This window comes from Schistocerca nitens, chromosome 9 (genome assembly GCF_023898315.1).
Source record: "Schistocerca nitens isolate TAMUIC-IGC-003100 chromosome 9, iqSchNite1.1, whole genome shotgun sequence".
NCBI classification, from domain to species: domain Eukaryota; kingdom Metazoa; phylum Arthropoda; class Insecta; order Orthoptera; family Acrididae; genus Schistocerca; species Schistocerca nitens.
This window is the reverse complement of record NC_064622.1, coordinates 82518570-82546451: the sequence shown is the minus strand read 5'-3', so window position 1 is coordinate 82546451 and position 27882 is coordinate 82518570. Positions and strand designations below refer to the sequence as shown.

The following is a 27882-nucleotide window of genomic DNA, read 5'->3' as shown; positions in this document are numbered from 1 at the left end:
TCGAAACTGGAAATATCTATCGAAACACTAGAGATAATTGGTCTGGTGGGTCTTAGGTGGGACAATCTGTGTAAGAAATGGGAATGGACCCAAAATTGAACCCTGTGGGACTCCGAAATCATTAAAATTTTCTCTTAAGACACAAAGAAATTACTGACATTGGTTGCGAGAGCGGGCAATGATTTAAAGCAATGGGAAAATTTATCTGAACCGTCATTCGAACCTTTGTCTCCTACGTACTAGGCAGACGCGATGTCCACTGCGTTGTCCAGGCCCAGTGGTCAACGCAACTGCACGGACTACCCTGGAACACCTCCCATCAGACCCAAATTCTCAACTTACCCACACACTACTAACCCTGTAGTGCCCCCTTGCCCATTACCCTCATTACTAGCGGCATTTCGCCGAGTTCCGTAAGAGTTCGAGCCTGTTGTGCATATGTACTGAAAAGATCATTAGCACTCGGGGTAGCCGCGCGGTCTAGTGCGCCTTGTCACGGGTTGTGCGCCTCCCCTCTTTTGAGGTTCGAGTCCTCCCTCGGGCATGGATGTGTGTGTTGTCCTTAGCGTAAGTTAGCCGGCCGCGGTGGTCTAGAGGTTCTAGACGCTCAGTCCGGAACCGCGCGACTGCTACGGTCGCAGGTTCGAATCCTGCCTCGGGCATGGATGTGTGTGATGTCCTTAGGTTAGTTAGGTTTAAGTAGTTCTAAGTTCTAGGCGACTGATGACCTCAGAAGTTAAGTCGCATAGTGCTCAGAGCCATTTGAACCATTTGAACCTTAGCGTAAGTTAGTGTAAGTCAGATTATGTAGTGTGCAAACTTAGGGACCGATGACCTCAGCAGTTTGGTCCCATAGGATCTTACCACAAGTTTCCAAGATCATTAACCATGTATGTGGTATCTGCTCATTCAGACACAACATACGTATACAGATATCGTTCAAAATTTTTCGAAAACCCTGAAAGTAATAACGAAAAAGCTAGTTATCAGATTCAAATACGTATTAGCTATATTGTTTCTCCAGTGTCATGTTCAATACAGCGTTTAAGAGTAGAGGTCCATGCTTTTAAAAATGAAATAGTTCAAAACATTACTTTCCGTTGTTATGCTGTTCAGGTTCCAAGCACTGCGTGCCGCTAACTTTGTATTGCGGCTGCAGAATATAATCTTTCCACACTAGATGACGTCCATAGGACGTCAACAAATCTGTAAACACGGTTACTGGTAATCAAGGGGCGTGTAATTATGCGCGAGATATCTAAGAGTGAACTTCAGTGAGTGATCAGTGTAAATATCGACAAAGGGACAAAGAAATGAACTTTCAACAGAAAAACGTTCTTCAGTCGCGTCCTTACGTGCAGCCAGTCTTACTATGCGACAGATAGCACGTCAAGAACATATTTCCCTGGGATGTCTCCATTATGCCTTACAGTGACTAGCGGATACTGGCCAGAATATGGACCGACCTCGAAAGGGAGGCCAAAATCACATCAAAAGGTAATGGGTGATCGCTTTGAAACAGCGCCAGTCTTAGCAGCAAAACTCAGCCATAATAAGGAAAAGCCGGTGAGTTTAAGTTCTGTGAAAAGACGTCTTCAGGCAGTGAACCTTGACAGGCGTGTGGCGGTTAAGAAACCATTACTGAGTGCTATTACTGGCCGGAAGGGGCTATACTGGGCAAGACGACATGAAAGTTGGGTAGTAAATCATTGGAAAAAGGTACTTTTCAATGACGAATCCATATTTGAGGTCTTTGGCTCAAAGCGACACAAGTTTGTTCGCCGGTTGCCGGGTGAACGAATATTACACCAATTAGTATCTCCAACATTAAAGCGTGGAAGCGGTTCCCTCATCGTCAGGGGATGTTTTGGACGCGGTGACACTGGTTATCTTGTACAAATAAGCGGAACTATGAAGAAAGAGGATTACCGTCGCATTCTAAAGTACCATGCAAAGCCATGTGGAAGATGTTTGATTGGCAAGGATTCGTCCTAAAGCAAAATGACGACCCTAAACACACTTCAGACCTGTGTAAAGTGTACTTGGCACATTTAGAAAAAAAGAAGAAACTGAAAAATATGATCTGGCCGCCCCAGTCCCTCGACTGTAATCCTACTGAACTGTTTTGTGATCAGTTGGATTTTTTTTTTGAATCATCAGTCTTCTGACTGGTTTGATGCGGCCCGCCACGAATTCCTGTCCTGCGCCAACCTCTTCATCTCAGAGTCTCAGAGTAGCACCTGCAACCTACGTCCTCAATTATTTGCTGCATGTGTTTCAATCTCTGTCTTCCGCTACTACTTTTGCCCTCTACAGCTCCCACTAGTACCATGGAAGTCATTCCCTAATGTCTTAACATATGTCCTATCATCCTATCCCTTCTCCTTGCCAGTGTTTTCTACACATTCCTTTCCTCTCCGATTCTGTGCAGAACCTTCTCATTCCTTACCTTATCAGTCCACGTAATTTTCAACGTTCTTCTGTAGCACCGCCTCTGAAATGCTTCGATTCTCTTCTGTTCCGGTTTTCTCACCGTCCATGTTTCACTACCATACAAGGCTGTGCCCCAGATGTGCATTCTCAGAAATTTCTTCCTCAGTTTTATAGAACAGTTAAATCAAGGCCTATTACCAACGTTCATCACCTCTGGACAAGACTAAAAGAGGAATGGCGACATATCACTGATGAAGCTGACAGCAACAATGACTCGTAGGAGCAGAGCACTGATCAAGGCCAAAGGAAGTTACTTTGAGGAGAGTGAAATGTGACTGCATGTATCCAGTTTCAATAAACTATTATTCCAAAATACGACTTATCAGCGTTTCTAACGTTTCTGGTTCTAGTTTGCATTTTTTCCTCGAAATCAATAATGTTCAAAAACTTTTGAGCGAAAGTGTAAAATTTTCGCTGCTTGCATTACGGCACGAAGTTAGAATCCAGTATTGGTAAGTTCAATAGACCAAAATTTCACCCTCTGTTTACATCCGAACTACTCGCAAATGTATTCGCGTACTCTTCCGATTATACTCTGCAGCCACTATACGACAGATTTACACTACTAGCCATTAAAATTGCTACACCAAGAAGAAATGCAGATGATAAACGGGTATTTATTCCACAAATATATTATACTAGAAATGACATGTGCTTATATTTTCACGCAGTTTGGGTGCATAGATCCTGAGAAATCAGTACCCAGATCAACCACCTCTGGCCGTAATAACGGCCTTGATACGCCTGGTTATTGAGTCAAACAGAGCTTGGATGGCGTATACAGGTACAGCTACCCATGCAGCTTCAATAAGATACGAGAGTTCATCAAGAGTAGTGAGTGGCGTATTGTGACGAGCCAGTTGCTCGGCCACAATTGACCAGACGTTTTCAATTGGTGAGAGATCTGGAGAATGTGCTGGCCAGGGCAGCAGTCGAACATTTTCTGTATCCAGAAAGGCCCGTACGGAACCTGCAACATGCGGTCGTGCATTATCCTGCTGAAATGTAGGGTTTCGCAGGGATCGAATGAAGGGTAGAGCCACGTCGTAGCACATCTGAAATGTAACGTCCACTGTTCAAAGTGCCCTCAATGCGAACAAGAGGTGACCGAGACGTGTACCAATGGCACCCCATACCGCCGGATGATACGCCATTATGGCGATGACGAATACACGCTTCCAATGTGCGTTCACCGCGATGTCGCCAGACACGATGCGACCATCACGATGCTGTAAACAGTACCTGGATTCATCCGAAAAAATGACGTTTTGCCATTCGTTCACCCAGGTTCGTCGTTGAGTACACCATCGCAGGCGCTCCTGTCTGTGATGCAGCGTCAAGGGTAACCGCAGTCATGGTCTCCGAGCTGATAGTCCATGCTGCTGCAAACGTCGTCGAACTGTTCGCGCAGATGGTTGTTGTCTTGCAAACGTCCCCATCTGTTGACTCAGGGATCGAGACGAGGCTGTACGATCCGTTACAGCCATGCGGATAGGATGCCTGTCTCTCGACTGCTAGTGATACGAGGCCGTTGGGATCCAGCACGGCGTTCCGTATTACCCTCCTGAACCCACCGATTCCATATTCTGCTAACAGTCATTGGATCTGGGCCAACGCGAGCAGCAATGTCGCGATGCGATAAACCGCAATCGCGATAGGCTTCAATCCGTCCTTTATCAAAGTCGGAGACGTGATGGTACGCATTTCTCCTCCTCACACGGGGCATCACAACAACGTTTCACCAGGCAACGCCGGTCAACTGCTGTTTGTATATGAGAAATCGGTTGTCGTGTCAGCACTTTGTAGGTGTCGCCACCGGCGCCAACCTTATGTGAATGCTCTGAAAAGCTAATCATTTGCATATCACAGCATCTTCTTCCTGTCGGTTAAATTTCGCGTCTGTTACACGTCATCTTTGTGGTGTAGCAATTTTAATGGCCAGTAGTGTATGACAATATTTGGTTATGGTCTCGTGTCTCCTCTGTCGGCAGAGGGCAGTCTGTGAATCTCGTTAGGTCCAGCACGGCTCCCTGGGGTGGGACTTCATTGTGTGAACAAGGCTGACGCTGGTCCGACTGCTGGTCAGTGAATGCCGCCCCTGCCTTTCTACCTCCTGGAGATAATATGAGCAACACATTTTTGATTTTTTGCTCTAACTTCAAAGGCCCAGACATCGCTCTGCAGCTCGGCTAGCGTCGGAATGCTGGTTCTGTTTTACTCCAAAACTTTTGTTTCTCCAATGACATTGCATCGTGCCACCTAGTTCATGGCGTCTACAGCCCGTGAAGTCCTGGTAACACTTTAGCTCGTGCCAACCTTATGACGGCTAAATGTGGGTCTTCTACGCAAAAAGTAAGACATTTGCTCTCCTTTCTCCCATTTTTTCGTAAATTTTATTACATTTCTCGTCTCTGATATTATCAACAGCTAGGGATCGTTCTCCAAATGTTAAATTTTGTAAAAGTTTGGAGTTTGGCAGGAGGAGGGAACTTCTTGGACTTCCGGGTTACGAGTGGCGGAGAAGTTTGGAGAGTTTTGGGGGACGGAGAGTTGGAGAAGACGGGAGCTGATGGCCGTCTGGTGCTGCTTGGCACACTTTGCTTACCTTGAGCAAATGTGAGTTCCTGCACGTTATCGTGATCTGTAATCTGAGCAGCTCGCTTCTCTTATGTTTCTGGTACGTAAGTTGTGTTGCTGATTTAATTCGGATTTGTATCTTGTTTCGTTAATCCTGTATCAGCGAGCTGCGCAGATAAGGATATCTTGGCGCTTCCAGACTGGAAAATTTGGAACGTGGGAGATGAGGTACTGGCGGAAGTAAAGCTTTTAGCATGGGTTGTGAGTCATGCTTGTGTACCTCAGTCACCAGAGCACTTGCTGGCGAAAAAGGCGAAATGGAAAAGTTTCGAGGTCAAGTCTCTGTCCAGCACCCAGTTTTAATCTGGCAGAAAGTTTCATTCTGGTGCTTTATTCTCCATGCAGTCTTCCTTTCACTAATGTTCAAAAACGTTTGAGCAAAAGTGTAAAATATTCGCTGCTTACATTACGGCAGGAAGTTAGAATCCGGTATCGGTAAGTTCGCAGACCAAAATTTCGCCCTCTGTTTACATCTGAACTACTCGCAAATGTATTTGCGTAATCTTCTGATTATACTGTGCAGCCACTATACGTCAGATTTACACTACTGGCCATTAAAATAGCTACATCAAGAAGAAATGCAGATGATAAACGGGTATTTATTCCACAAATATATTATACTAGAACTGACATGTGATTATATTTTCACGCAATTTGGGTGCATAGATCCTGAGCAATCAGTACCCAGAACAACCACCTCTGGCCGTAATAACGGCCTTGATAAGCATGGGCATTGAGTCAAACAGAGCTTGGATGGCGTGTACAGGTACAGCTGCCCATGCAGCTTGAACACGATACCACAGTTCATCAAGAATAGTGACTGGCGTATTGTGACGAGCCAGTTGCTCGGCCACCATTGACCAGACGTTTTCAATTGGTGAGAGATTTGGAGATTGTGCTGGCCAGGGCAGCAGTCGAACATTTTCTGCATCCAGAAAGGCCCGTACAGGACCTGCATCATGCGGTCGTGCATTATCCTGCTGAAATGTAGGGTTTCGCAGGGATCGAATGAAGGGTAGAGCCATGGGTCGTAGCACATCTGAAATGTAACGTCCACTGTTCAAAGTGCCGCCAATGCGAACAAGAGGTGACCGAGACGTGTAACCAATGGCACCCCATACCATCATACCGGGTGATACGCCGGTATGGCGATGACGAATACACGCTTCCAATGTGAGTTCACCGCGATGTCGCCAAACACGGATGCGACCATCATGATGCTGTAAACAGAACCTGGGTTCATGCGAAAAAATGGTGCTTTCCCATTCGTGCACCCAGGTTCGTCATTGAGTACACCATCGCAGGCGATCCTGTGATGCAGCGTCAAGGGTAACCACAGCCATGGGCTCCGATCTGATAGTCGATGCTGCTACAAACGTCGTCGAACTGTTCGTGCAGATGATTGTTGTCTTGCAAACGTCCCCATCTGTTGACTCAGGGATCGAGACGTTTCTGCACGATGCGTTAGAGCCATGCGGATAAGATGCCTGTCATCTCGACTGCTAGTGATACGAGGCCGTTGGGATCCAGCACGGCGTTCCGTATTAACCTCCTGAACCTACCGACTCCATATTTGCCAACAGTCATTGGGTCTTGACCAACGCGAGCAGCAATGTCGCGATGCGATAAACCGCAATCGCGATAGGCTTTAATCCGTCCTTTACCAAAGTCGGAAAAGTGATGGTACGCATTTCTCCTCCTTACACGAGGCATCACAACAATGTTCACCAGGCAACGCCGGTCAACTGCAGTTTGTATATGAGAAATCGGTTGTCGTGTCAGCAATTTGTAGGTGACGCCATCGGCGCCAACCTTGTGTGAATGCTCTGAAAAGCTAATCATTTGCATATCACAGCATCTTCTTTCTGACGGTTAAATTTCGCGTCTGTTGCACGTCATCTATGTGGTGTAGCAATTTTAATGGCCAGTAGTGTAGTTTGATGCTACCCTGGAGGTTTAGTGGCTGGCAGTGTCGTTGACCGTGCTGAGTGACAAGTGCGATGTCCCCGGCGTGTGTGAGTCGCATTCCCGTCCGCGGCGTCGTTACGCGAGCGCTACACTTGGGCCCCCTCCCGGCCGCCAGCCGCGGTGGAGAAGCGCAGCCAGCTTCTCCTTGGGACGGCCGTCCCTCTCTCCGAGCGCTCAGTGCGACGCCGACCTGCCCGCCGGCAACATCATGCATCCAGCCGCCGCCGCCGCCGCCGCAGCCGCACTCCTCGTGAGTACCGCACCCAGCGCAGCCGGTGGCGGGCTCCAGCAAAACTCTCCAACAGGTGGCCGGCGAGCAGCGAGAGTCGAGCATGGCCTGCCGGTGGAGGAGGATCACGTCTCGGACCGTGGCGAATCCGCACTAAATGTCGTCGTTCTGCTTCAGGACCTCTCTGACGGTGTTGACCTCCACCAGTGTCACATCTGTTTGTAATCGACTGCTTACTGGTCTCCCTCCCGAGCTTATTATCATCAAGTTCGTCCTCTAGAAGTTCCGTGCTGTGTGACACAAAACTCCTCACTGGTGTACGTAATTGCGGATGTCTTCTACTCCAAACAACAGATGTCTAGTTTGGTGGTGGAGTAGATACGCGTACTGCTTTGTTTATCTTGTCCAATGATGGCATTCTCGTGTAGTCAAATAATCCGAATAAGCCTATACAACATATAGTGACCCATTAGGCAGTCTGAATACGTCTCTAGTCCTGATTCAAACTTTCATTTTCATTGGTGTTCTCTTACTTCCGACAGCATTCGATGTAAACCAGTGAAAATGAAAGTTCACACAAGACGCCAGCTGGGATAGCGTAATGGATCCCGTAAATCCATGTATAATATCTACACTTCGTATGTTAACTGTACGAGTATGTATAGCACAATAACGTTATTATCCGAATACATTATGCGTGATAGAAAATCATCAAAACTGTAACCAGGAAAGAAATCCCAGGAATAACAAGTAGGCTTTCGCGGCCAGTGTCATGAAGATTAAAATTCTTCTAGGTGCTGTAATGCGTCATTTTTTTATTTTTTTTTTTTAAATTCTTTACTAACACAATACAATCAAACAATATGAAGATACAAAATAACCCACCACCTCAATGATTATTGGGTCTACATATTATACAACTACAATTTACAGCATTGTTACATTTCATTTTTCTATAACTGGCATAACTATGAGCAAGGTTAATCTGTTAGGCTATCCTACTTTACTAGTTTATTCTGCAGCGATTACAAGTGTGCCAGTTTATGTATGAACCTACTATTAAAGGCCTCCTCACTGAGCTAAACCCATGTGAGCGTGCCCCTGGCACTGGGCTGGCCAAGTCTGTATTGTCGCTGCAGTTCCTAGTTGTTAGTGTTTGTTAGTGTTCTAATCTACTACTACTACTGTCATTGTATAAAATAATTTAATTAAAGAATTAAAACCAACATTTCGGCCGTATTACAACAGCCTTCATCAGGATAATACAACATTTCGGCCGTATTACAACAGCCTTCATCAGGATAATACTGGTTTTGGTGGCGGAAAGGTGGCTCTCTTTACTGCAGAACATCGGCGTCAATACGTAATATCTTTTGAAAATATGATCCATTGACACCGAATGTCTGCAATAAACAGAGCCACCTTTCCTCCACCAAAACCAGTATTGTCCTGATGAAGGCTGTTGTAATACGGTCGAAACGTTGGTTTTACCTTTATAATTAAAGTATTTCATACAATGACACGGTACAGTACGGACAAGAATTTTAATCATCAAATTTCAGAAAGTTGTGCCAAAATTTCCTAGCAATATCCCTTTCTCAACAAGATCACCCATGCAATATTATAAACTTGCAACAGCAGTTAAATTCGCGACAGAATAATCACTGCAAATTTTCACATCAGTGAGATTCAGTGATGAAAATAGATGAAGCTGACTGCAATACTGACCTTGCCCATTTTTGTAATATTTTTTACTAACTCTGTTTCGCAGAAGGGGTCTTAAACTGCATTACAACTTCTTTTAATTTCACACCCAAAAGAAAACGGATCCCTGTAACTGAGATAACTCGATTTACATGATCATGATGTAAGGCAGAAGAAGCCACTTACAGGAAGGCGAAATCTGTAATTATATATATATATATATATATAAGTGGCTTCTTCTGCCTTACATCATGATCATGTAAATCGAGTTATCTCAGTTACAGGGATCCGTTTTCTTTTGGGTATATATATTTCCCGGTTTCATATATATATATATATATATATATATATATATATATATATATATATATATATATGAAACCGGGAAATCCGAGTCCAGAACACAAAAATTTTCATTTGCCACGACATGTTCATTACTCCAGAATTCAGCTTTCCTGAGAGATACTTCGCTGATATAATTTCATGTCACTGTATCTTCATTATTTTATCCGCATTACCTGGATGCAGCTCAGATCAATAAAATTAATTCAGTTTTTACTAAGTCTAAACCCTGAATGTCGGAAAATTCAGTTCAATCCATGCGACGTGTATCGAAGTCTCATACAGTCATTTTGACTTTTATTTTAGCCAGACAGGAAATAATACAGTGTAGAAATATCTCAAGAACAATTGAAACGGACGAGACTTACATAATTGGTAAGCTCAATTCTACTACATGTATGAACTTTCATGAGTGTCTAATAGTGTGCCTGGTAAACGATGGACTTGATCGACGTGTCTCTTCAGCTTTCTACATAAGATTCGAGCAATTTTACGTTACATGTCGCTTCATCGGCAATTGCGAATTGATTGCACTGCGCGAATACATTCTCAGGCATTGCAACATCAAATCGAACCATCTGAGTATTGATCAAGCTATCCATCAGAGTAAGAGTGAATCACGCTAATTCTACAACTAAGAATGTGAACAGTTAGTTGAATTTTCTCAGTATACTTTCTGTAATTCTGGCATGACATGGTCGATGAGTCGTTGCACTGATGTCAAAAATGCTTTGTTCCAGCAATTTTCGGCACCATCTTCAGTAATTTAGACGTGAATATTTTGTTGACATATTATGTTTTTTTTACTGAAATGTTTCTATGCTGCTTCATTGCCATTATTCAATAGGTTATTTTCCTCAATGAACACAGCTTTACTACTTTTCTAAATATTTCAAATACAACCATAACTAACGTAAACTTGACGTTAGGTCCTGTCAAAGATCCGTATACAAATCAGGAGCAACTAGCAACTCTAATTTCTTTCGTATAATGTTGTCCATTACCCCTTTCTGTTGACTAATAGAAACTATCTTTTAGCACACGTCGCAAATTTTCACAATATTTAGCAAATTCTGGTACATGTTGTCGAAAACAGAGTACGCCTTCAGCTTCTGTTCGCGTTTCTTGTGTCCGAAAGTTCGCCTACTTGAGTGGATATACAAGTACTTCATTATTTCGTGCACTCAGGCACGGGATACGTAATTTCCAGTTAGGGAAATCAATTTAAAATGCATGTATGATGTACCACTAACCTGCCATAATTTTCTACGAGATGAGACACGGATTGTTATATCCTTTCCGCTTCGATTCAAAGTACACGTTCAGTCGAGACCGACGGATAATTCGAGACAGATTCCAGAAGGTCGAGAAATAGGCATACCTTCTTCCGGTTTTAGTGAATTAGTGGAGCCGAAACGAACTCCAACGACAAGTAAAGGAGCCAAGATCTATAATTTATCGAATAGCTCGGCATGTTCCCGTCTCATATTCCGGCAAGCAAGATGGCTAATACTGAATAACTACCATTAGACTGTCTGTAACACCCATGTCGTGTGAACGTGTCTTACTGTGAGAGAGAAGAAATGTAACTGCAGGCGATGAAAGGACAATAAATGTTCTGTAACGCATGACGCGAGGAAACGGAACAGTTATTATCATGCATGCATCAGTTCTGACTATCCATATGTAATAATTTTATTTTCATATGTTCGCTGGATATCATTTGACCAAGGCGCACTTTTCATGGATCCATCAGCTTAACACAAGGAAAACGTAAGTCATATATATACGCATCTGTAATTCACGATACCAGAACACTAAAGCACCAGAACGGGAAATTTAACGACTGTATGGAAGTTGTTGTCTTATGAACAGTTTTATCTTGCTTGACTCCCTGTATTTCTTCGCACACAACTATATTACTTACGCAAAAGAGCTATAATAATTTAAGAGACTAGTCTGTGGTTTTTTTCTTCACAATGTGTCGATTATCTGGTAAAATCCGTGAATTCGAGCCATTTCGGTGGTTCCTTGATCAAAATATGAACCATGTTACCAAATGTTTTCCCGTGACTGACATCACCCTCAATTCGATAATATTCCCCTCGAATATGGGACGAATCTACCAAGAATCTAGCATTCGATTCTGAACGAGGTAGGTGGCTGTACCTTCGATCATTCACAGAGTTCTAGTTTTCTTTAGTAATTCAGAAAGAGCCCATTTGTCCTATCAACGACGGCTATTTGGTGATAGAGAAGACGACCCATGTCTTGCTATTTTAAGAGTAATGAGTCATATGGTACAGATGATTTGGGTACAAGTTCGTTATATGTCTAAATAATCGCTATTTTCAGAAAGGAGACGAGCTAGAAAACGGCAAATTCTGCACGGATCACAGACAACCTTGGAATATCAACGACACTATCATAGGCAGAAGCAGAGGTGATGCTGCGTAAGATATGGTGCACTGTTTGCTGCTGAAGTACCGAAACCACTAGGGCCAATCATGCATACAGCAGAGCATTTAAAGTGCGTAGTATGAGATAAGGAACCACTGACCAGGGAACGAATATTTATTTATTTATGAGGTTCCGTGGAATCATGCGAGCAGTAGCTAGTTAGTCATAGAACCAAGCGGTATATAGTTTACAGAATGTTCATTAAAATTTGCAAACAAAAGTATTTATGAAACACGAAAAAACTACGGGAAGGTATACGAATTAATAAAACATTACGGACAATGTTATCAACTAGTGCAAGGAATTTTTGTATGCAGTAGATGTGCTCCACAAGGAAACCATTCAACTTAGGTTTGAATCTCAACTTTTTTCAGTTCTCCTGGAAGTCTGTTGAAGTTGAAAGAAATCTGCTGGGCAGTTCACGTCATTCTCTGCAACGCTTTAGGCCAACTTTTCCGTCTTGTGCTCGCCGAATGAACGTTGCAGTTTCTTCTGAATGAGACAGTATTGTCAAAGACAATTTCCATGATGCAGTGTTTGTACAGGGATGACAGATTTAGAATTCCGAGACAACTGAATAATGGCCGATATATTATTACGTTGTCACAACTAGAGAAGACAGTTTCCATCTTTGCCAACAATCTTTTAACACAGACCTACCTATTCGATGTACATTGTTAAGAAAAGCCGAAAGATAAATTTGGAAACACTTGAAATCGATAGACATATCTCACAGAATGAGCTTGGTTTTGTTTCACCCAACACAATTTACTTTTCTCCCTATGTTAAGTTTTCAGTTCTCCAAATGTTATATTAATAAAACCAACTGTAGTGCTAATTATCTAAAGTACCTATTTTCTTTGTCACTATAAAAATGTAATTTCCCTTGTAAACACTCTGCGTCTGTCTCAGTAATATCTGTGTAATTTCATGTGGTTTTGTTTGTAGTTGCGACATTCAGTTGTCAACTGACGGTGAACTAAGCTGTCAAAAACCGGACGTCATTAAGTAAATAATAACTGCGGACTTTAGGAAAGTGTTTCATTGTTTTTGATTGACATCAACAACTTACAATTGGTGTCAATACCTTAAACGCATAGTAAGCTGTTACAAATGGCGATCGCTTATCTGAAAGGGTGCGTTACAACGAAGCATAAAACTTTGCAATGACCTCTCAAAAATCGCGGTTGTGTATCGTAGCGTGAGACGTGCGGTTAGGGTCCCACCGTCTTCTTCCTATTCAATTTACACTGGCGCTTCATACACCAACAGTTTCATGTTGTCCCACTAGAAAAAAGGAATGAGATCTGGCAATAGCGCTGGCCGTTGGGCGAGACTTCTCCACCTGATTCAACAGTAAGGGTGTTAATTGTTGTGAAGGGCATACGGGCAACAATTACGTAGAATGGGCGCACCGTGTTGTTGAAAACAGTTTCTCGCAGACACCAAGAGATGCAGTCTCCATTAACGGTAGCGAAGCATGATTACTTTTGAGAGGTTGTAGGCCAAGAAAAATCCTTAACTCATTCATGACTGAAAAAAGTACAGAAATTAACAGGACAATAATGGATACTGCCTGATAATTAGCAGTCAAGTAATCAGCATCATATTTTATGGTGAGGAAATGACATAAAAACTAAACTGTTGTGCTCGACAAGTTTATACAGATAAAATGCAAAAGAGAACAAACGTTGCAGCTGATACTAAAAACCTGAGTATCACATGTTAGACAGTACATAAGAACAACATTTTAGACTAATTATAATTCTGTACCACATTTCTTTTTGACGCGTTAGTTGCAACTCAACTATAAAAATATAGATATAATAATGACGTCGGGACGAATGTGGTGAGAAACAGTAACTGCACCAAAACGTCTACCAGTTTTCGCAGGAAGCAAATGCAGATTTCGCTTGGATATGTCAGTAAAATTAATTTCGTGAACAATTGAAATAACATCTAATGAAGTCCCGAAGAACGAGAGGGGATGACGTTGACGTTCTCGATGAGATCAATTCGACGACAAGGGGGCCCCTAAATACGAAGGGCTTCTGATTTTGCTTTAATGTGTAAGTTTTTTGTCAATAAAATACAGAATGTTCATTTACGACTATTAGTTCCTAATGTTGACCCTATATGTTTAGAACACGGTGTATTTATCACCTGATCCTACTGACGTATAGATTAGTGGCGGTATGTTAACAGATCAGTAATCGAAACGAGTGCACAGAAAATAATGTAGTCAAATGCGTTCGTTTTCGAGGCTGAGTGTTTTTCGATAAAGCAGAAAAGGAAGACTGGATTTGTTCCACTTGTGTAACTTTTCTTGCATTTGCGAACTATAGCTCTGAATTTCGTCTATCTCCGTATTTCGCAGACTGTCAACCGTTTACTAAATGATTATTATCGCATACAGAACTGCTACGTTATTACTGATATTTCTCTGCCGATTTCCTTTCTAGTGCTGTTCAGCTCTATTTGTTTGTAAACAGAGTGAAAGGAAGTGCGAATGTCTTTGAGACACTTTCTGTAACATGCTAACTAAAACAAATTGTACTTACGCTATATCTTCAGCTGCAGAGTGCTTTGGGGATGCTGTAAGTGGAAATGGATTGCATGTGACGCCAGAGTAGGTTCTTGCATTGTTCAATAACGAGATGCAGTGTCAATCGTATCAGGCGAATCTTTACATCCTACAAAAACATGCCCATATCCCATTCAGGAGCCGAATTAACAAGAAAATAAGTTCCAAATACGGTCGAGCGATTGGTCGTTATTATCGGGTACTAAGGTGGCAGGGAAAAACTGACGGCACAGAAAATATCAATGTTATATGCGTGATACCGAAGGCTAGAGAACTGAAATAGTATAACTATCCAAACGCGTAACTCTCAGTCAGTGGCTTAGTTCTCAATGAATATTTTGCAGCAACTATCTTAGTATGTATTTTCAAAAAATATATTGCTGATATAGCCCACGTAGCAGACACACGCCATCTCTGAAAATCAAAAACATGTTTTTTGAATTTTATCGGTAGCGATCAAGTCTTAGTAGCGCAAAAAATTGTTTATGTGTATGACCTTCGGAAGGTTTCATTTCCAATAGCGTATTACTTCATAAAGAGACAGTACATATATGTCACTATGTATGTATTTTCTTTAGCTGTTACTTTATCATGAATGCAGTATTACTGTTGTTACATCATTTAGAGATGTAACATTAGATTTAAGATGAGGTATTATTTCGTTCTCTTACATTATTATCTACAGAACGCCGTTACTTAACGGTAATCAAAAGCCTTATTATAGCCCAGAAAGGCCGAGTGCATTTCTTTATTAAATTCACGGTGCTTCGCAATGTTACACAATACTTTACGTAACTAGGAGCAGAACGGGTAAGACAAAACTAGGAAATACACCCTCACTGGATGAGCATTGTATAATGTTCAGAAACGACTCACACATTTTTTTCTGTTACACCGGAAATCTGTGGATTAGCAACACGCGACCGATTACTTTTGCAATTCGATGATCTCCATAACCTACACCTAATAACGCGTAAGAGTCTGTATTTCCAATGTCAACCGCAATCGTTGTAACATATTTTGCGTAAATGCCTCGTCGCCAGTGGTTAGAACAATTTTATCTGGCGTAAGTTCAACACTTGAACGGGTGGAAGCTTTTCAGAAGTGTAATATTTCTATGGATTGTGAGTTCATTGTGTCACATGTATGACTGTGTGGTGTGGAAAACTTTGGTGAAGTGTGCAGGGTGTGACGTGTTGTTCGTTTACTTGATGCGGCTCATTAGAAACCAGACTGAGGCAATAAAATGAAATTCGTTTCACTTTAGCCTGTTTATATAGTTATTAGAATTAACAGACAATTGACACAATGCAATTATAATGAGTTTCCGATCTCTACATGGCCTCAGAGAAGTTTTCTTTCGCAACAGTCTGAGTAACATACAGGGTTGTTAGTGGTGTAAGAAGAGACCACTGGTACCTCAATATTTAACCACTTCAGTGTGCTATTTATTTTGTCTCTGTGTCTAACAGTCTTCCCACAAACACGTTACATAAATTACTTCCTGATATTTTCTAACTACACTATTAAGTGGACTACGCCCGTCAGTATAGACTAGCCGTTTTGCGTCCAAGCCTCTACACCTCAGTACCTGACCTGTGTCCACGGGAAAATAAGTATTAATGGCTTGCTCTTGCCACATGTACTTGGAGATACTAACCAACCTAAAAACATACTATTCCTAATAGCTGTTATAATTGGTATGCAAATGAAGTAAATACTAAGGTAATGTTATTAAATACACTATCTTCAGTCACCAATAAAAATATCTGCACTTTACAGATAAAACCCTGTTTTCAGTCCACTGGTGCATTTTCGGTTACAGAAAGAGTAAAATGTTTGGAGGGGACAAAATTTGTAAAGAACGTAGATAGTGTAACGTTGAGAGACGAGTTTCAGCAGGGAAGAGAGGATTCGCTGCTGTCTAAGGAGACAAGGAGATTCCGCGCAGCAGGGGTAAAATCACGAGAGCTGAAGAGATCTCAGTATACTCTTTGGATTCGATGTAGTAAACTCAGCATCTAATGCACTGTTCTACAAGGACGTACGAACCTTTGTGTAGAATTAAATTACGGCGGAAAACACGATCTTTGCCACATTTACTGCAGAGCATACAATTACCCTCGCAGCAGCAGTTGTATGTTCTGGAAAGGCACAAATGCCACACACCAAATTTTGATTTCTTTTTCTTTTTTGAAGACACTTTTATTGGGCTCTGTAGCTGATAATGTTTTAGGAAACTGTGACTGAAGAAACGAAGAAATTAATGTATCTGTAGAAGTTTTGTTCCCTGAAATTATTGACAGCTAAACATTTTATGGGTAAATACTTGAAAGTAAGTGACAGAACAATGAACTTGTAATACTGCTATTTTATACATTTTGTTTGTAAAACATCTGTAACCATACCTTAAGAAAGACAGAGAAAGAGAGAAAAGGGACTTCGCTATCGAGAAGCGGAAATATGTTTATTCAACGATTATTTTCCTTAGTAATATCATCTTGTGGTCCTTCCATTAACACAACATCTTGATTCAGGAAGTGTACAAATACTGTGAAATAGACAAATAGCTGATGAGCCAATAAATTTAATACGTTTACATACGTGCTGGTCAACTTTTCGATCGCAATACAGCAACTATTCTGCGCGGTAGGACTTCGAAAAGTCCTTGCTACGTCACTGGAGGTATGTGGCACCAGATGTATCGGCACAGGTCACGCAGTTCCCGTGAGCTATAGGCCGTTGCTTCTGCGGCCACAGAGCTAGTGCCCGGTAGTGTATGTGGCGGAACCGGTTTATAGTATTTCGTGACTTTAATTACTTGTAAATGATATTTCAGGTAGATCATAAAATATATAAAACCTGTTACCTATTGTCAGCGCAAAAATTCGTTTGATCTCAAAAATGATTATCCCGGCTAATATTTGTCACTCTGATAAGGAAATCTCCGCTTGACGTTGTGTAGAAATGTTGCCTGTAAAGTCGTGTGAGTGGCACTAAATTGCATATCATTTATCAGATTTTACACAACTGTTACTTAAGATGGAAGCACTTTTCTCTAGCAAAGGGAACATTTAGTCACAAAATACTACCCGCGCACAACACTGACGTATGTCTCCTATTAAAATATTTCATGTAAATCGTCCGAAATAATTAGGCTTCATACATCAGCAAATAAGAAATTGAAATTAAGTAACGTGCTGTGAGCAATATTTTTAAATAGTCAATCTGAGTTGAATTCTGTCTATTAAAGTACATTCTGGACCACCGGTGCACATTTATTTCCATTCATTTATATCTAACAACATTTATGTTTGTTAAAATTCTCGATTCAAAACTGCCGCGGAGATATTTTTGCTAAGATGGCGGCAGACTTACGATAGTCAATTTGTCTAATGTTATTCTCGTTTCCTTTTATATCAAGTTAATATATTCAGATAAAAGTCTTTAAGTCTTTTGTTCTCTATTCTTTAGCATTTAAAGTTATTCTCAATGAAAAAGTTTCATATTTTTTATATCAGCTAATAGTAAAATCCTCTGTAACTTACTAGCGCTAATGTCTGCGTTCCTAATTGCGGAGCTGAAAATTAACACTTAAAAACATTAATTAAATTGGATTACAACTGAAATAAATACAAATCCACGTCTAGACAATAGCGACTCTATTTTTCAAATAACAATTAACAATATAGTTACAGGTTTTCTCTTTACAGACCTCACACGTCTCACGCCCGAACTGTTCATCGGTTAGCACAGGAAGAACAACTGAAACACAATTATCACAGATAACAAAAAAGGAATATAATTGTCGTTGTCTATGAATGTAGTTCTCTGATAATAGTTTTAATTCACACAGAAATTAATTACAGAAATAACGAAATAATTATCGTCATTTTTACACGATACAGTCTTTCTTATACGTGGTATCGATAATATTTGTTGAAGTTGGTACACTTAGTTCATTTTAACGCCGGCCGGAGTGGCAGTGCGGTTCTAGGCGCTACAGTCTGGAACCGAGCGACCGCTACGGTCGCAGGTTCGAATCATGCCTCGGGCATGGATGTTTGTGATGTCCTTAGGTTAGTTCGGTTTAATTAGTTCTAAGTTATAGGCGACTGATGACCTCAGAAGTTAAGTCGCATAGTGCTGAGAGCCATTTGAACCATTTTTTTTTCATCTTAACATCTTATGGCTAGAACATAGTGTCGTGGATATTACATGTACCATAAGTGTTCCGTCGTGTTCAGATCAGGAGAATTTTGAGATCAAGATACCTACGTGAATTCACTATCATGTTTCTCAAACTACTGTAGCACGATTGTGGCCTTTTGGCACTGGCAGTTATTCTGTCTGTAGATGCCATCGCCGTCGGGAAAGAAAAAGCGCGAACGGTCCCAGGTGGTCCGCAATAATGTTTACCTAGTTCACAGCCATCATGGCGCCTTCGATTACTATCACAGGTCCCACGGCAACCCGGGCGGAAATCTTCCATAACATAATACATGTTTCACCGGCCTGCGTTCGTGGTGCTCTGCATGTTTCGAGCAGCAGTCCGTATCGAGACACGACTGTTGCGCTGGTGTGAACGGTACGTGATTCACCCGACCGGGCAACAGATCTGAATTGGCTCCAGAATGAGATTTTCACTCCGCAGCGCAGAGTGCGCTGATATGAAACTTCCTGGCAGATTAGAACTGTGTGCCGGACCGAGACTCAAACTCGGGATCTTCGCCTTTAGCGGGCGAGTGCTCTACCAACTGAGCTACCCAAGCATGACTCACGAGCCGGGTTCGCAGAAGACCTTCTGTGAAGTTTGGAAGGTAGGAGACGAGGTACTGGCAGAAGTAAAGCTCGGACGACGGGGTGTGAGTCGTGCTTGGGTAGCTCAGATGGCAGAGCACTTGCCCTTGAAAGGCAAAGGTCCCCAGTTCGAGCCTCGGTCCGGCACACAGTTTTAATCTGCCAGGAAGTTCAGGTTTTAACTGATCCAGGCGCGATCATACCGCTGCAATCGTAACTGACTACGGCGTTGGGCCAATTTGGGAGCACGTAAAGGTCTTCTGCTACGGAGCCCCACGCTCAACAATGTACACTGAGCGGTGTGCCCCAAAACACTTGTGCCTACTACAGCATTGTGCTCTGTCGTCAGACATGCAAAATATCGCCGTCTGTCTTGCTTTACAGAGCCTCCGACCTCCACATTCTGTGGTGAGGCGTAGACGCCCAAGACCTTGTTGCCCACCCGCGGTTTCTCTGTCCTTCGACGACATCGCCGTCTGCGAGGCGCAAGGTGCCAAGGCGGCGGGTCGTAACAATCTGTCCCTTGTTAAAATCGCTTGCGACAGTAGATTTTCCCATTTACGACCCGTACCGTCGCTAGAATGATCCCCTATTAGCTTGTCAAATGCCTCCCCCACTCAGCCCCTCCCCCTCACCATGTACCCCCCCCCCCCAGATGAGCAGTGGTTAGCACACTGGATTCGCATTCGACACGGCGGCGGTTCAATCCCGCGTCCGGCCGTCCTGATTTAGGTTCAAAATGGTTCAAATGGCTCTGAGCACTATGGGACTTAACATCTAAGGTCATCAGTCCCCTAGAACTTAGAACTACTTAAACCTAATCTAACCTAAGGGCATCACATACATGCATGCCCGAGGCAGGAATCGAACCTGCGACCGTAGCGGTAGCGCGGTTCCAGACTGAAGCGCCTAGAACCGCTCGGCCACCCCGGCCGGCCCTGATTTAGGATTTCCGTGGTGTCCCTAAATCTCTTCAGGCAAATGCCTGGACGGTTACTTTGGAAGGGTACGACCGACTTCCTTCCCCATTCTTCCCTAAACCGATGGGACGTATGACCTCGCTGTTTGATCACCTCTCCTCAGATCAACCAACTAACCAACCAACCTAGCGGTGGACAGTGGTCATAATGTTTGGGCTCCTCTGCGTGTCATGACATAAACTGTGTCTTGATAGCAAAACTTACATAAGCAAGTGATACTGCCTCACTAGGGCGGCCTATTATAATAGACGGTAAACACTGAATATGGTAAAAAACTTTTGTAACGGTCACAGTTAATAAAATGTTCCGGGCTATTACACTGTGGTCTAACGTGTTTCACATTAACGCAACGTTCCGTCCCCGTCTGCGCAGGACATTTTCAAGGAGGATTGTAACTTCTTCGAATGTCCGATTCACACTGTGTGTCGCTACTGACTGCAGCAAAATTCCACTCCCACGCGCTTCCGCGCAGTGACTTGACGTCGCATGTTTTAAATAAAGATGGACGATTCGTTTGTATTGTGGCGTCATGGCATAGACGAATTAGGTAGTTTTCACAAACATCAACGGAATCAATCCGAAGATTCAGTTTACCGTGCAGGAAGAGGCAGGCGGAAGATTAAATTTTCTAGATGAAATAGGTTTCAAGAAAGATAGTAGCTTACGCCACACGGTTTACCGAAAACCAACTCACACAGACCGTTCTAGACCGGTTTCGAACCGCCGCGCACAACAAAACCACTGTCCACCGCTAGGTTGGTTGGTTAGTTGGTTGATCTGAGGAGAGGTGATCAAACAGCGAGGTCATACGTCCCATCGGTTTAGGGAAGAATGGGGAAGGAAGTCGGTCGTACCCTTCCAAAGTAACCGTCCAGGCATTTGCCTGAAGAGATTTAGGGACACCACGGAAATCCTAAATCAGGGCCGGCCGGGGTGGCCGAGCGGTTCTAGGCGCTTCAGTCCGGAACCGCGCTGCTGCTACGGTTGCAGGTTCGAATCCTGCCTCGGGCATGGATGTGTGTGATGTTCTTAGGTTAGTTAGGTTTAAGTAGTTCTAAGTTCTAGGGGACTGATCACCTCAGAAGTTAAGTCCCATAGTGCTCAGAGCCATTTTTTGGGTACTACAGAAACAACCGGCAAAAAAATTACTAGAGCACCACAAGAGTACTTGCAGAATGGGGGAAGTTCACAGATCAGCTGTTGCGGAGCGTGCTTTTCAGCCACGAGACCACCACATCCATTCTGATAGGACTCAAGTACTGGCAGCCACAAGCAGATACCATGAGAGGCTATACAGAGAGGCCATAGAGATTGTAAAACACCCAAAGAATTTCAGTAGGAAGGATGAGCGCGTGAAATTGAATGACATTTGGATCCTGGTGTTGAAGAAGATGCGTACCAGTCTTCCACCTTGGGGCGATGGCAACAGCGGACTACGGCAATCGAGAAAGGCCAATTGCGCTCCCGTATTCAAAATATGTGACGTCACGCCACTGGGCGGAAGCAAGCGTAAACAGAATTTTGTTGCAGTCATTAGCGAGCCAGGATGTAAATCGGACACTCGAAGGTACGATCCCCCTTGAAAATGTCTTTCACAGATGGGGACGAAACGTTGGGTTTAAACGTGAAATCCACTCGACCACGTCGTAATACCCTGGGACATTTTATTAATTGTGACATTTCCGGTCTTGAAAGTTTAACTTTGCAATTTGTAAAGATACTTACATACATAGATCATAAAGCTTAATAGTGTAGCATCTAAAGAACAAAAATGAAGACATCTATAAAAATTCATGTACACCATATTTATGTGTATAACAGACATGCTCCAGGAATAATAAAAGGCTGGTATATTTTACAACAAGCATGTCCATCATTAAACAAATTAAGATGCAGTTGTAAGCTGCAGCTGAATATGAATTGGCACCACGTAAAACTGACACTCGGATCTTAGGCTGGTACCTTCACACAGCAGTTGGAGATTAAAGGGCGACGTTCATGGAAAACACACACTATCTAAAAGATGCACCAAATCCACAATTTTGAAGATACGGCAATGAAATTTTGTACCGTGCTTTACATGAAATTAGCACATTTACTGTTAAGTTCCTAGGTTTATATACATTAAAGTGTTGAATATGTGTGTGTGGTCAGCGACCGCTTACAAAATAAAATTAAAGCAATAGCAGCCCTCGGTTGCAAAACAGTATTTTGACCTAGGTTTCGGAACTGCATCAGACTCCGATGCACCGTAGCTCGACACGTGTGAGCAGCCAATAGTGGCTTGCCTTCTATGTATTCTATTTCAAAAATTTTGTGACTAAAGCTTTATCGCTTGATATTTAGTTTTATACGTGATATGCCAGTTTGAGAGTTTTACTTCTGATGAAGGCACACATAGCAGTGCCGAAACATAGGTCAAAAGACTCTTTTTTGCGACCGAGGGCTACCGTTGCTTTAATTTTATTATGTGTATTAAAATATTTAAATTCCATAAAGAAACTGTTCAAGCAGATTTCTACAAAATTTTCTCCGTTTAATCTCTTTGGATATATTAAGCTTCTCTCATGAGGTTTTTTTTAAAATATCGAGTAGGAAAATTTTAATCATCTTTTAATTATAATTCTGTGAGTATAATATAAAATTCACCCCAAATTCGAAGCACTTTGCCCCATTTTTCAGCGTACACTCAGAATTTCAAAATTTACTCTTGAGACAACATTTATTGGGTTTATAGAAATAAACATACAAAATTTCATAATTATAATCTTCGTAGATTGTGAGAAAAAGGTACATAAACTTTAAAAGACATGATCTTCATGAAATGCAACCAAACGTTTTTTCTTATGTCACTCTTGAGAAGCCCAAGATTTATACGCAGGTTCCTCTTGCCCTTCAAGGCTTCTCTTCTAGTTTCTTGTTCTCTGCCTTCAATCTTACACCGGGTCTTAAACTGCGTTTTCAGCTACAGAGAGGCACTGTAAGTCTACATTTACAAGTCTTGAGTGAAATTTCCTACCTTTAAGCCCACTCTCTGCATTACCTTCATCCTCGCTACTTTCCCATCATAAGTTGCAATAATGACACCTGTAGTAGATGAAAATGTAGTTTTAGGGTATCGTTTCCACATGAGTGAATTTAGAGACTCATTTGGATTGTGCCTTTTGTCATGAACACACTTTTTCGGAAGTTCAGGATCGGCCATAAATCTGTAAGTGGACTTGACAACATCCAGGATACAAATTGGAAGCCACTCTTTGCGAATGTTGCGGTTGTTACCTGTCTGAGCCTGTAAATATTGAAACGTTGCTTTAAAAAGTGAGCTTGGCAAAAATATCGCGTCACACATTTAATTATTTTCAGGCACTTCCGATGCGATTTCATCATTCAAACTTTGGGAACTGATTGTCCATGAGCCCTGCTAATAAATAAAAAAGAAATTGAAAATTGACATCTTCGGTCAATTTCATGAACGTCCGTCCTCCCTTAAGTTCAAGCAGAAATATCTCCAGAGAAAACTGGATAGTTACTATTATTTTTTTTCATTTAGTCCGTCTCAGTTGCACTGATATAAAACTCAGCTGTAGTGGTTAGCGGTTTCGGGCTTCACTCCCATTTTTAGACCACACAACTTGCTATTAACCGCAAATTATTCACACAATATGGTGCCAAAAAGCGGGCAAGAAGTGCCCTCATTGATCTGACAACCAGTCACTAGCAAAGGACCAAAAAAATGGTTCAAATGGCTGTGAGCACTGTGGGACTTAACAGCTATGGTCATCAGTCCCCTAGAACTTAGAACTACTTAAACCTAACTAACTTAAGGACATCACACAACACCCAGTCATCACGAGGCAGAGAAAAGGACCCATAGGCTAAGATTTGTGAGGGTATTTGTTGCCCGCTATATACTTTACTGTGCTTTCTGGCACCATAATTTAGGAATAATTGCGGTTAACAGCAAGGTGTTTGATTTAAAAATGGGTGTGCCAGCTCCCGAAGCCGGTAACCACTACAGCTGAATGTTATATTTGTGCAACTGAGACTGACGCAATTAAAAAAAAAGAATTATCCAATGTAGTCAGTACTGAATGGTTGCGGACCTACCATCCGGTAGCAGCAAGCTTCGAATACGCAAGAAATAATTACATACGGCAGACGGGAGACGGGGTGCGATGCGAAGGACTCTATTGAAGCGTCTATTCTTCGAGAATCGCTCCCTTTCCACGAGTCGCTCTGCAGCCATCGAAAATAGCAGGCGAGTTTTAGTCGTCATTTATTATTATATCCGAAAAATTGCAACAAACAAAGGCTTTACCAATTCTGAAATATAGAAAAACAAAAAACCGATTGAATTTTAAATCGTGCTTTATTCAACATATTTTAAACGTTAAGTTAGAAACTCATGCGAACCGCAATATGTTGAGCTTTTGACCATGTAGGCTGCGAAGAGTGAAAGGTTGCCGAACCCTGCCATTATCATGATGCAAAGGGTCATTGTGAATGCACGGCGGTGTTCAATCATTTCGTCAGTCGGGAGACTACATTGTAAAACGTATAGCCCTCAAACCTGCCCGTCAACCTTGATACTGGTAGTAGGGGAGGCGGAGAAATTTTTAATTTTGCCAGCAACAAGAACTACAGAGCAAGGCTGTAGGGAGAACTGCTAACGTCTCATCAGTAGCCGTAAAGCAGGCAGGAGAAAGCTAATGAGTTAATTAAGGAAAGGCAGCGGAAGGAAGTAACTGCCTCTAAGTGCATCTTCCACAAATCAAAGCTAATTCTGCCGACCGTTTGCCCTGTGGCGAACGCACTCATCGCACAGTAGTCTGGAGTAATCACACAGCGACGCTATATTTTGAAGCACGCCAGTTATGTTTCAGTGACAAAAAGTTGTAAGATGAGGGCACTCGTATTCTGAACACACTGCGAGAACGGGACGAATTAAAATAGTGCTGTGCAAAAGAAATAAGTGTAAAATTAGCTATGCTAACCAATAATAAGTATTCTTGGAACACGTGCAGCCTTATTATTTATTCATTGGCTTGCGTTTCGAATGCGATTAAAAATGCGGCGAGGACGTGCTTACTGAGTCATCAGCGAATAGCTTAACGTTAATGACTGCAACGTATCTCGTAGGCTTGATAAATAATGAAATATCATCTCTAAGAGATCTCGTCCACTTCGCTTGTCTACAGATCACCGAGGTAAGGCGATGCTCCAATTGGACTGGCTGATTCTGAATTGAGGTCGAGACCTACAATGGGTATCAATACATGATGGTAACAGGGGCAGCGAACGTGCAGACCAAATGGCTAATGGGACACAACATCTGTTTCCCACTGAAATACCTGTACTCCTATCATTCTCATAGTACACCCGCGAAGCAAGCAATAACAAAAAATGGTTCAAATTGCTCTGAGCACTATGCGACTTAACTTCTGAGGTCATCAGTCGCCCAGAACTTATAGCTAATTAAACCTAATTAACCTAAGGACATCACACACATCCATGCCCGAGGAAGGATTCGAACCTGCGACCGTAGCGGTCGCTCTGTTCCAGACTGTAGCGCCTAGAACCGCACGGCCACTCCGTCCGGCAATCAATAACAGAATGGACAATGTTTGTGCACGTGACTGTAACTTAAAGGCACATGCTATTAACAGACTGAGAACAGATCACCTGAATACTAATAGAGCGAGACATGTATTAAAATTAATACGCTGTCCAAGATGTGATTGCTTCCTCTTTGGCGAGGACGTTGTACATATAGTAGAAGAATGTGATAAATACAATTATCCAAGATTAATTACACTGTACACTATTTTAAAAATTACAGATTATTTTCCTCTTACAAGGGAGCCTTCCCATCGCACCCCACTCAGATTTAGTTATAAGTTGGCACAGTGGATAGGCCTTGAGAAACTGAACACGGATCAGTCGTGAAAACTGGAAGAAGTTGTGTGGTGAAACGTCCCCTTAGAAAAATTATACATGACTGTGTTTAAACTGACACACAGTATTTTTAGCGCAACGCAATCTGACTTTCAAGAATCCCTACAGAAGAATGGCCCTGACTAACATTAACCTGTACCCTTCACAAATCACTTACCTCACCAAAAATCTTCGTTACTCGAACTACTGCAATACAGCGAGCGCCACTACTGCCAGCTACATAAAAGATTCAAACTACTGAAGGCACTAACTACTGATAGGCATAGTTAGCAAATGAAAGATTTTAATAGAGAACAAACAATGTATTTACCTTAATAGTGTTCAAAAGTCATAATATATATAGCAGTTCATGACATCCAGTCTTACAAATTTCAAAACTCCGCCATTTCTCTCCCCACATCCACCACTGCTGGCGGCTCACCTCCAACTGCACAATGCTACGCGCTGTTAACATCCAGCTGCCAAACACTACAATGGCAGACAACAATGCAAACTAGCCACAGACTGCACACAGCACAGCCAGTGATTTTCATACAGAGCGCTACGTGGCGTTACCAATAAGAAAACCTAAACAGCCTACTTACAGTGGAACTATGAAAAAAAAAGCAAAATATACAAACTGAGTAGTCCATGAGCAAGATAGGCAACATCAAGGAGAGTGTGCGCGCAGGAGCGCCGTGGTCCCGTGGTTAGCGTGAGCAGCTGCAGAACGAGAAGTCCTTGGTTCAAGTCTTTCCTCGAGTGGAAAGCTTACTTTCTTTATTTTCGCAAAGTTATGATGTGTCCGTTCGTTCATTGACGTCTCTGTTCACTGTAATAAGTTTAGTGTCTGTGTTTTGCGACCGCACCGCAAAACCGTGGGTTAGTAGACGAAAGGACGTGCCTCTTCAATGGGAACCGAAAACATTTGATCGCTAGGTCATAGGTCAACCGATTCCTCCACAGGAAAACACGTCTGATATATTCTATACGACACTGGTGACGGCATGTGCGTCACATAACAGGAATACGTTGTCGACCCACCTAACTTGTACACTTGGCGAATGGGTAAAAAGATTCTTCTACCTTGCCCGATTTAGGTTTTCTTGTGGATGTGATAATCACTCCCAAAAAGTGATGAAAACATAAGAGTTTGTCACATAAACTACAAGAAATGAATGCAACAGTTTAGGTGTAGCGTCCACATACTACGGCGCAGTTACCTCGCATCGGACGGACGGACGGACAGATAATAATCGTCTAAAAATAAAAAGTTAAACTTTTCACTCGAGGGAAGACTTGAACCAAGGACCTCTCGTTCCGCAGTTGCTGACGCTAACCACGAACACTGTCCTTGATGTTGCCTATGGACTACACAGTTTGTATATTTTGCTTATTTTTTTCATAGTTCCACACAACTTCTTCCTGTTTTCTCGATTGATCTGTGTTCAGTTTTTCAAGGCCTATCCACTGTGCCAAGTTATAACTAAATCTGAGGGGGGTGCGATGGGGAGGTTCCCTTGTTAGTGTAACTCTTGATTTTGTGAATAGGGTTTACCAAAATATCTGAAATTTCATCCACCTTTGTAAAGGGGAACTTTCAAAATCTGACTGGCTTTTCTTATGTTTTATTATGAATACTTCTGTATATATAAAAAATTGTGGCTTTTAGTGTAATACTGCAGCCGTATTTCAAAATCTGACTGTCTTTTCTTATGTTTTATTATGAATACTTCTGTATATATAAAAAA

At 42.2% G+C, this 27882-nt stretch overlaps 1 protein-coding gene across 1 annotated transcript in view; it reads left to right on the top strand.

The window, feature by feature from the left end:
- Window positions 1-7290: 7290 nt before the first annotated feature.
- LOC126203210 (cuticle protein 19-like) overlaps window positions 7291-27882 on the top strand; it is a 549356-nt gene continuing 528764 nt past the window's right edge. The window contains exon 1 of the mRNA XM_049937455.1: window positions 7291-7348. Within this exon, the coding sequence (XP_049793412.1) occupies window positions 7307-7348 (42 nt within the window). The 5' untranslated portion in view covers window positions 7291-7306. The remainder of the gene's footprint in view (window positions 7349-27882) is intronic.